This window comes from Salvia splendens, chromosome 12 (assembly GCF_004379255.2).
Source record: "Salvia splendens isolate huo1 chromosome 12, SspV2, whole genome shotgun sequence".
Lineage (NCBI taxonomy): Eukaryota > Viridiplantae > Streptophyta > Magnoliopsida > Lamiales > Lamiaceae > Salvia > Salvia splendens.
This window is the reverse complement of record NC_056043.1, coordinates 2286398-2297974: the sequence shown is the minus strand read 5'-3', so window position 1 is coordinate 2297974 and position 11577 is coordinate 2286398. Positions and strand designations below refer to the sequence as shown.

General features: G+C 40.3%; 1 protein-coding gene across 1 annotated transcript; it reads left to right on the top strand.

The window, feature by feature from the left end:
* The first annotated feature begins 243 nt into the window (after positions 1 to 243).
* LOC121759165 (putative F-box protein At1g33530) lies at positions 244 to 1299 on the top strand. Its single transcript, XM_042154671.1, has one exon. It carries the CDS (start codon positions 244 to 246, stop codon positions 1297 to 1299), a length of 1056 nt encoding a protein of 351 aa, XP_042010605.1.
* The last annotated feature ends 10278 nt before the right edge of the window (positions 1300 to 11577 follow it).

Sequence of the window (11577 nt, the reverse complement as noted above, 5' to 3'; positions counted from 1 at the left end):
GCTGATGAATTTTGAGCAATTCTCAAAAAAATTTTTTGTTAAAATTGTCTTTTTTTGGTTAATCATTTATGTCGTCACTCGTGAGGACTTTAATCCCCTTTCTAATGAAAGGAGAATCGTTAGTAACTAAACTATTGTCTTGTTAAATTTATTTATTTGTGCAACTAAATTCACTGGTTGTTTATGTTATGTGTTGATTTATGAGATAAATGATTTATAGATAGGGATTGGTAAGAGGAACAAATGTTCAAGCACAGTCTTCCGGAGGAGATGACGAGAGAGATTCTTCGAAGACTTCCGATTAGAAGCATTATGAGGTGCAAGTTTGTTTGTAAATCATGGCGCCTTCTGATAGAAGGTGGTGACTTTGAGATGTTGTATACTCCGCAACCAGGCCTGGCTTTCGTTCATCGAGACATAGGGTTTGCAGTCTGCGATGAGGCCTACAAGCCACTTTGCCACTTCGGCTTTCCTCCTCTCAAAAAAGATGCAACTACTACTCTCCTTGTAGTTGGTTCAGCTAATGGTTTGATATTGGTGTGGAATGGAATTGATTCCCGGCTTTGCGTATGCAATCCAATTACAAGTGAATATATCAAGCTCCCTTGTCAGTCCCCAGTTAGCTATGTATTTGGATTTGGCGTGAGCAAATTAAGTGGACAATACAAGATTTTATGTGGCGCTCATGTATACACTCTAGGAAGAGAGGGAGGGTGTTGGAGAAGCATTGCTGGGGCAACAGGCAGCCTTCGACTGCTTTGGGAAAATGCGGTATTTTTCAATGGAAATCTTCACTGGTTGGCATCTGATTCTAAGGAGAATCCTTTGGTTTGTTGCTTTGATCTTGAAACCGAGCTCTTTACCAGCTTTGTTCTTCCTCCTCGTGATCACATTAATTATGATGATGGATACCTGTCATATTGGAATGGCGAATATCGGCTATGTGTCTTGGATGGTCGGTTATGTTTATGCGACATTTTACTACACGTACGATGGCATGCTGTTATCTGGCGGATGAACACTTATGGGGATACGAATTCTTGGGTAAAGGCATATACGGTCGGTGATATCCATGGAAATATTTTCCCGCTCAAAGTTTTTGCAAATGGTGACTTATTGTTTTCCAAGTCTACAAATGATCAACTATATATCTACTCCAAAAACACCGAGCGTTATGTGAAAAATGCTCATCTTCGCCGATATAAATCTTATTTTTCCAACATCATCACTTATATCCCAAGCTTTCTCTCGCTCACCGCTATGGGGATTCCTAATGTTCAATCATTGAGTTTTTATTAAGCAACATGAATAGATATTTATATTTTTTGGTACAATTTTTTGTCCTGAGCCTTATATATTTTAAATTTTCATTTTATTAGATCGTTATTTACTAAATGATTAATTTTACGTGTAATTATTTAAAACTTATTTAATTTTACGTTTGGTTACATTTGTTGTTTTTAAACTCCATATAATGCTATTGTTTCTCATTTCATAAAAAAATTAATGTGAAGAAAATAAAATATGCCACCATCGGACGAATGTGTAACTAGTACTCCCTTCGTCCAGTAATAGAAATCCTGTTTTTCCATTTTGATCTGTCCGCAAATAGAAGTTACGGTTCATAATTACTACTCTCTTCGTCCCTGAAGAGTATGCACTATTTTCTATTTCGTCCGTCCCCAAAGAGTATGAAAATTTCAATTTTGGAAATTCTCTTCTCTCTAATGAGGTGTGACCCATTCTCCACTAACAATACATAAAAAAACCTCTTCTATCTATCTCTCTCTTACTTTGCCAATAATGCATTAAAACTCGTGTCAAACCCAAATTTCATACTCTTTGGGGACGAGGGAGTACTATAAATAATAAAGAGACCTCACATTCCACTAACTCATCTCACTCACATACTTATTTAAAACTAATATATACATGTGGGACCCATATTCCACTAACTTTCTTCCATCCTCTTAAAACTGGTGCCGGAAAGAAATGAGATTCTTATTCGCAGACAAATGAGTAATTGTGTGATTGAGTCTGAAGTGAATTGGGCTAAATAATTTTTTCATATGAAATAATGAAAGCCCAACTCATTCTTTTCACTATAGCCTACCCATGCCTAGGCAAGCAATTATTTGGATTTCAAGTTTTCAACCGAATCTTAATTAGATTCATTAGATAAATATGCAAATTTCTTTATTCGATTTGTTAAAGATATAGATTGGTAAGAATAAACGAGTATTCTTACACCGTTTCCCGTTCGAAATAGGACTAATTGGTTGTTATAAATAGAATTAGAAGAATAGTTTTTTCTTATTTCTTGTTAGCGATGAAGATCAAAGCCTCGAATGATGAATAAAAGCGCCCATATTGCTCTCAGAAGAAGTAAAAGATTGATGCAGAAGAAAGATTTCTTGATAAATCTACCGCAAGAGATGATGATAGAGATCTTGGGAAGACTCCCGATTAGTAGCATTATAACATGCACGCATGTTTGTGAATCATGACGCAATCTGATAGAAGGGAGCGACTTTGCAATGTCGTATAATCCGAAACCAGGCTTAGCTTTCGTGTATCAAACCAAGGGGTATGCTGTCTGCGACGAGGCTTGCAAACCACTTCGCCGGTTCGGCTTCCCTCCTCAAATTGAAGTTACAACCCTCGGTTGTTATCGCACATTAGTTGGTTCAGCTAATGGTTTGCTTCTGGTGTGGGATGGATCGAGTAGATGTAACGAAATTCTTTTTGTATGCAATCCAATTACTGGTGAATATATTGAGCTTCCTAGGCTGCCTACACAAGGCAGCATGTTCGGATTTGGAGTAAGCAGATTAAGTGGGCAGTACAAGATTTTATGTGGTGATTACTATACGCCGTGTCATATATACACTCTAGGAAGAGGAGGAGGGTCGTGGAGAAGCATTGGAGCAGCGATAAGACACCCTAGACTCCCTCAGGATAATGCTGCATTTCTTAACGGAAATCTTCAGTGGTTGACATCTGGTTCAAAGGGGAGAATACCTTGGTTTGTTGCTTTGATCTTGAAACTGAACTTTTACTAGTTTTTCTCTTCCTCCTCGTAATTATGGTGACCATCTTAGATATTTTGTATATACCGGTGATGTGTTTTGGAGGGTCAGCTATGTTTATGCGACATTTTAGTAAGTACTAGTGTTGTTGTTTGGTGAATGAACAACTATATATGGAGATGCGAATTCTTGGGTAAAGACATTTATGGTCAACCGACCAAATATTCGTGATATTGTTCTTCCGCTTAAAGTTTCTACAAATGGTGACTTGTTGTTTACGGCGAAAAGAGATAATATACTTTATACCTATTGCAGGAACACTGGGACTCTTGTGAGATATGGTCTTCTTCGCCGATCTCCATTTTATTCTTCCAACATCGTTAGTTATATCCCAAGCTTTCTCCCACTCAAAAATATGGGGATTCACAATGTTCAGTCATTATATTTTTATTAGGCAAATATATATATGTAGGTTCTGTCAAGATATATTAGAAGATATCCTTTCCAAGAAGAGAAGATTGCAGAATAATTCCTTGATTGCATAAATCTCGTGATTACATGATTGATTACATGATTGATTACAGTAGTTATTGTATTTCCATAGTTAGACAACTATGGTGCCTATATAGCAAACACTGTAAACAACTATCAAAATACAACACAGAAATATACAGAGACCAATCTCTTCTCTCAATCTTTCGCCATAATGCATCCTACAAATCTCACCTCTCTCGATCACCATCGTTAAGATGGTATCAGAGCAGGTTATCCCGGGATCGAGACTCAGAAAATTATCATCATAGTCTCGGTACCTTTCCCGACCTTTTGAAACCTGCATACAAACAACAGACACAATGTCAGATAGCGATTCTGAAAACCCCTCAAACAACAATCGACCAATAACCCTTTCAGCAGAACAATTTGCTGAATTCCTGAGACTAAATGGGTCTCAAAAATCATCAAACCAGGAGCCTTCATCACATCCAGAATCACTAGGCGAAGTACACATCGCCACCAAGCTTGATGGGGATAACTACCCCTTATGGGAGAAATTGATGAGACGGGCAATCGGTGGAAAAGGTCTGGCGTCTCACATCTCTGGAGTTTCAGACCCACCACAGCCGACCGACTCAAATTTCAACCGATGGCAGCAACGAGACGACTGCTGTTTCAATTGGATAATCAGCAACATCGACGCTAGCCTCGTCAACGAGGTATCCCAATACGCAACGGCTCACGACTTGTGGGAAAGCCTGGCCACTACGTACGGAAGCGGTGCAGATCAATTCCAAATCTCAGATTTGCACAGGCAAGCCTACAGCCTGAAATAGGGAACACTATCTTTAGAAAACCTGTGGCAGAAACTTCAGGATCTTTGGATCTCCATCGACACCCGAGATCCAAACCCTATGGATACCCCTACCAGCATTGAAAAATATAACCAACACATTCAAAGACACAGGTTATACCAGTTCGTATGGGCCCTAGATGATCGATATGACAAGATTAAAAGAGAGATCCTGAACATGGATCCAATACCAAATGCAAGAAAGGCCTACGGACTGGTCCGACGAGAATATGTCAACGAACGACTGATGAAACCAGCATCAAAGGAACCTGGAATCGGCGTCGGACTAGGAGTGTTCGACCGAAGCCAAAATTCAAAGAAACCGCCGCCTCCACCGCCTTCCAGGTCCTACCGACGGGAGGATGACAAGAGCAAATTGGTGTGCACCCATTGTGGGGGTAAGAAACACACGAAAGATACGTGTTTCCACCTCCATGGATTCCCGGAGTGGTGGGAGGAGATGAAGAAAGCTCGACAAAACCGAGGCTTAAACCGGAACGGCAGCGGCGGTGGTAGTGGAAGAGCAGCAGCAGCCGTCGCGGGTGGGGATCTAGTTGCCTACACCGGAACTCCGGTGGGTAGCATCGGCCCATCACCCATAAACGGCGGCGAGGATAAGATCAAGACGCCGGGGGGGGAGAAAGTCGTAACATCGGCATCGGTGGCAAGGGCGTGGTCGGAAGGTACGATATTACCGATCACTCTCACCGTCGGTGGCGAGGAGATGAAGGCGGAGGAAGCTAGGGTTCCTACTCGCGGAGAGGATATGGCGGCTAGGGTTTCCCGTCTGAACCAACGTCTATATGCTCCCTATTTTCATATATCTCATATTAGCCCTACAGAAACAAACCAATATACCTCCCTACCCACCCAGAAAATTCCATCTCACATACCACCTCAAAATCCCTTGAAATCCCAAATCGAACCCCACAGTTTACCAAATTCCCACAATCTTCCCCAAACTTTTAACCTTTTACAAAATAACCCTCAGCTTACCAAAAAATCGCAAATTGCTCCCCAGCCTTCCAAAAACAAGCAAATACAGTCCTCGATATCCTGTAAAAACACCTTCGAGCCCCTAGCATGTTCCTCTACATCCACATCAGGCCAGAAGGATCCCCATTGGATTTTTGACTGCGGAGCGACGGACACTATTTCCTATGAGGCCTCTAATTTTTTGTCTATATCCAAATCCAAAAAATCCTATGTCCAAACCGCCAGTGGGGACCTAGCACAAATTCAGGGGGCAGGCACAATCAATATTTCGCCTACTTTACGCCTCTCGAATTGTCTTTATGTTCCATCACTATCACATAAGCTCTTGTCTATTAGGCATGTGACTAAGGAGCTTAATTGTAAATTACTAATGCAACCCCAATTTTGCATGTTGCAGGATATCAAGACGGGGACGATAGTTGGGCGTGGCACTGAGCGACACGGACTGTACTATGTGGACGAGATAGCTCAACAGAGTTCTGCGATGATGCTCACTCACGGACCGACCGACAGGCAGGCTTGGTTATGGCATCGTCGGTTAGGACATCCATCTATGGGATATTTTCGTCTTCTTTTTCCGCACTTAGTTACTTCTATGAAATCTTTCCATTGTGAAACTTGTGTGTTGGCCAAAAACCATAGACATTTCTTTAAGTTGAACAATACTCGAATGAAATCCCCTTTTGCTTTGATACATTCTGATGTGTGGGGTCCGGCCCCTATTACTGGGGGCCAGGGTTTTAGATATTTTGTGCTCTTTATTGATGATTACTCTCGCATGACTTGGATCTATTTTCTGAAAAACAAGTCGGAAGTGTTTGATAAATTCGTTGATTTCTATAACCTTATTCACACACAATATAATCAACGCATCCAAATCCTTAGATCTGACAATGGGGGAGAATTCATCAATACTAGAATGCAAGATTTTTCTAGGACCAAGGGATTAGTCCATCAAACATCATGTGCTTATACTCCAGAACAAAATGGGGTAGCAGAGAGGAAAAATAGATATATTCTTGAGATTACTCGGGCTCTCTTAATTGAGTCAAAAACACCAAAAACCTTTTGGCCCGAGGCCATAGCTACTGCAGTTTATCTCATGAACCGACTACCCACTGGAATCTTGAATTTCAAAACCCCGCTGGACATTTTTTCAAACCATTTTGAAATCCCATCAAACTTGTCTCTAGAACCTAGGGTGTTTGGCTGTTCAGTCTTTGTCCATATCCCAATGCATGAGCGTACAAAATTCGATCCTTGTGCCCTTAAGTGTGTCTTTCTTGGTTATGGGAAAAATCAGAAGGGGTATAGATGTTATGACCCGAAGACCCGTCGAATGCACACCACCATGAACTGTGACTTTGTTGAAGGGGAATACTTTTACAGCCAATCTAGTGGTCAGGGGGAGACTCTAACTTCGGACAATAATCCAAACAATGACCTACTAAATTGGCTGCCCATACCTAACAATGATTCCAACCACTCGGGGGGGAGTCATACCCAAGTCCTGTCACAGACGTTGGTCCAACAGAGGAAGTTAGCAGCACCGCCGGGCTGTCACTTCCCGTAATACAGGACGAAGAACAAAGTGACATGAATCAACCACCAAACCCGTCTTCGATACCTGAGGTAACCAATTCAGATAGTGAAAATGTATCTACTAACAGTGATAGGAACATTGAAGGAGAGGGTGAAACCAGTGAAGGAGATGAAGACAATGGAAATCCATATGAGTTGCCTCCAAGGAGCACTAGAGGGATACCTCCTCGAAGATACTCTCCAGATTGGAAAGGGAGGAAAGCGAGATATGCAGTATCAAACCTTGTGCGAAGCCCAATGACAGAAATGGCCCGAGCATTCGAAACTGCACTCTATGAGGAAGAAGAAATCCCACAAACTTTTGATGAGGCAATGAAATACAAGCATTGGAGGGAAGCAATGAAGAAAGAAATTGACGCCCTCATTAAAAACGGTACATGGAAGAAATGCACCTTGCCAAAAGGGAAGAAGCCAGTCGGATGCAGGTGGATATTCACTATTAAACGAAGAGCAGATGGTTCAATCGAGAGATACAAGGCGAGACTTGTGGCGAAAGGATACACTCAAGTGTATGGAGTGGATTATGAGGAAACCTTCTCCCCAGTTGCCAAATTGGATACCGTACGAGCCCTACTATCAGTTGCAGCAAGCAGAGATTGGCCCCTACATCAATTCGACGTCACCAACGCCTTCCTTCATGGTGAGCTAGAAGAAGATAAAGAGGTATATATGGATGTTCCCCCCGGTTTTTCTGAAGAATTCAACGCAGGAGAGGTCTGCCGACTGAGGAAAACATTATACGGACTGAAGCAATCTCCACGAATTTGGTTTGGAAGGTTTTGTCAGGCGATGTTTAAGCATGGATTCAAGCAAAGTCTGTCCGATCACACACTCTTTACAAAAAGAAGAGATGGCAAAATGACATGTCTAATCATTTACGTTGATGACATGATCATCACTGGAGACGATACAGAAGAAATCCAGAGTCTAAAGGAAAACCTGTTCAAAGAATTCGAGATGAAAGATCTTGGAGCGCTGAAATACTTCCTAGGAATAGAAGTGTTAAGATCGAGACACGGCATATTCCTAAGGCAGAAGAAGTATGTCCTTGATCTTCTAACAGAAACCGGTCTTATCGAATGCAAACCTGCAGAAACTCCAATGATCCCTAATCATGGATTGAAGATGGAAGATGGAGCTGACCTCGCAGATAGAGGAAGATACCAACGACTAGTGGGAAGACTGATCTATCTCTCACACACCAGGCCTGATATTACATATGCTGTTGGAGTAGTGAGTCGGTTCATGCATCGACCACAAGCTAATCATATGGAAGCCGCTTTGAGAATAGTGAGATATTTGAAGGAAACTATAGGCTATGGAATATTCCTACAAAAAGGGAATGACCTGGAGGTTGATGGATACACTGATGCAGATTGAGCAAGCAATCCGGTGGATAGAAGATCAACAGGAGGATACTTTACCTTCATTGGGGGGGAACCTAGTGACTTGGAAAAGCAAAAAACAAAAAGTTGTGGCCCTATCTAGTGCTGAAGCCGAATTCCGAGGTATTAAAAGTGGATTGATGGAGATTCTATGGCTAAGAAGATTGTTGACAGAAATCGGCTTTCCGCCATCCCGGAAAAGTCGCTTATTCTGCGACAACAAGGCGGCAATCAGCATCTCCGAGAATCCAGTGCAGCACGACAGAACAAAACATGTGGAAGTTGATCGCCACTTTATCAAGGAAAATCTTGACGGAGGTATCATTGAATTTCTATTTGTTCGTTCAGAGGAGCAACTTGCAGACATAATGACGAAGGCGGTTCACCCAAAGATCTTCAAAGAAATATTGGGCAAGTTAAGTATCGGAGATACCGTTGCTCAACTTGAGGGGGAGTGTCAAGATATATTAGAAGATATCCTTTCCAAGAAGAGAAGATTGCAGAATAATTCCTTGATTGCATAAATCTCGTGATTACATGATTGATTACAGTAGTTATTGTATTTCCATAGTTAGACAACTATGGTGCATATATAGCAAACACTGTAAACAACTATCAAAATACAACACAGAAATATACAGAGATCAATCTCTTCTCTCAATCTTTCGCCATAATGCATCCTACAAATCTCACCTCTCTCGATCACCATCGTTAAGAGGTTCCTCTAGTTTCATAAATTCTTGTACTTTTTCTGTTCCAATAGTGGTGTTACATGTTTTTAATTTTTATTTCATTGGCTCATTATTTATAAAATGTTTAATTTTTCTGTTAATCATCTGTTATTTAATCATCAATAATTAGTTCAAAATCCCAATTAATTTAATAAAGGGAAATACCATTTGAGCAAAAATCTAGTTTATTCTCCCGAACTTTAAAAGTGGTTCATAAAATCATGAGAAATTTAAACTTATGTCAAATTTCACAAAGGCTGTGGGCCCATGGACCGAGGATTACCGGCCCCACCTGAAACGAACTAAAATTGGGCTAATTATTTGGAAGCCCAACAATTTAAGAATATAAATACTAAATAGCCTATTCATCTTTAAAACCCTAACCTCGCCCCTGTCTTCCTTTGCATCTATTCGAAATATAATTAGGTAGGTAATGATTTGCTGAATTCGACCTATTATTTTGCAGTGAGAGTTAAAAATTTCGAAAATTAATTAGGCAATTGCTGATGAATTGATGGATTGTAAATAGGTTTTTGCTATGAAGATAAAGGAGATGGTGCATGTGTATTTGCTCTTGAATTAACAATTGTTAGATTTAAATATAATTTATTCTTGGTTGTTAATTTGGTTGGTGAAAACTCTAATTAATTTGAATTATGGCTGTTTTGTTTATGTTATTGATTACGTAAATTGACAATTTATATTTGAAAAAGGCATATTGTTTATTTGTCTTCTTTCTACATTCTAATTTATGTAAATAAATTAATACCGACGAAGATCACTAGAAACCCTCCTAATGCACTCAGAAGAAGTAAAGAACTGTTGCATTTGTTGACAAATCTACCGCAAGAGATGACGAGAGATCATCGGAAGACTTCCGACCGCAAGAGATGACGAGAGATCATCGGAAGACTTCCGATTAGAAGCATTATGAGGTGCAAGTGTGTTTGCAAATCATGGCGTAATCTGATGGAGGGGGTGACTTTAAGAGGTCCTATACTCCGGAACCCTACCTCGCTTTCGTTAACCGAGAGAAGGGGTTCGCAGTGTGCGATGAGGATTACGAGCCACTTTTTGGGTTCAACTTGCCTCCTTTCCATCATGCCCACAATCGCGTTGTAATTGATTCGGCTAATGATTTGATTTTGTTGAGGGATGGATGCGCTAATATTTTATTCATATGCAATCCATTGACTCGTGAATATATCGAGCTTCCTCATCAGCCTAATTCACATACGCACAGTTGCACTTACGGATTTGGAGTGAGCAAATTAACCGGTCAATATAAGATTGTATATGGTGATCAATTTAGGTCGTATACACTCTAGGAGAAGAAGGGTTGTGGAGAAGCATCGCAGCAGCACCACGAGGCAATAAAAGCATTATAGTGCCTCATGGTTATGTTGCATATATGAAAGGTTTGTTTCGATATGATTTCGAGGAAAATTTACGTAGTTGTTGTTTTCTCAACCTTAGAGCACCGGGTGATTATGCTGTATTTTTTAACGGAAATGTTGGAATATGATTCAGAGAACGATCTCTTTGTTAGTTGCTTCGACCTTGAAACAGAACTATTTACCAAATTTTCTCTTCCAGATTATGATGGCGGCAAATATGACCATCTCTGTGTTATGGAGGGTCGGCTACGTTTTTGCGATATTATAGGGAATGATAATACTCTTGTTGTTATTTGGTGGATGGACGACTATGGAGATGATTATACACGGGGTAATGCGTACACCTTCGAAGGACGAACTAGGTATGGACTTGTTTATCCGCTCAAAGTTTTGGCAAATGATGACTTGTTGTTTGCATCGGATTGCACTGCTACGGTATTTATCTACTTCAAAAGCAATGAAGCTCCTTTAGATTCTTCTAAGACTAAATAATTTTCTTGAACGGCCTACATATTATTATTCTAACATTGTTATTTATACACAAGTTTTTTGTCGCTCAAAACTATAGGGATTCATAATGTTCAGACGTTATATTTTTATTAGGCAAAACATATCTATTGTTTCTATTGTTATTTACATACACATTTTTTAAAGCGCAAAGAATGGTTATTGTAAACGACTTAAATCAATCAATTAATTGTTATGACTTGACTTATGCTAACTAAGAATAACAAGATTTACTCACTCCAAATCCGAATATATGTGTGTGCATGGGCAAATCATAAAGCTTGATATATTATGAGTCATTGAATTGACTATGCAAAGAATAAATTCTTCATAATTCCTTCACTAAAAGCAAACCATTAACCGAATCAATCACAGCACAACTAGAATTGTGAGTAAAACCTGATTGAGCTAAGCGGATTCGGAAAAGTGGCTGGCACGCATCGTCGCAGACAGCATATCCCGTGTCTTCATGTCCGAAAGCCAGGCATGGTTTTGGAATATACGATGCCGAAAAGTCACCCCCTTCGATCAGATCGCCCCATGATTTGCAAACAAACTTGCACCTCATAACGCTTTTAATCG

What these genes read in the sequence shown, in the direction of transcription:
- LOC121759165 (XM_042154671.1), top strand. Translation starts at nt 244, where the DNA reads ATGTTCAAGCACAGTCTTCCGGAGGAGATGACGAGAGAGATTCTTCGA.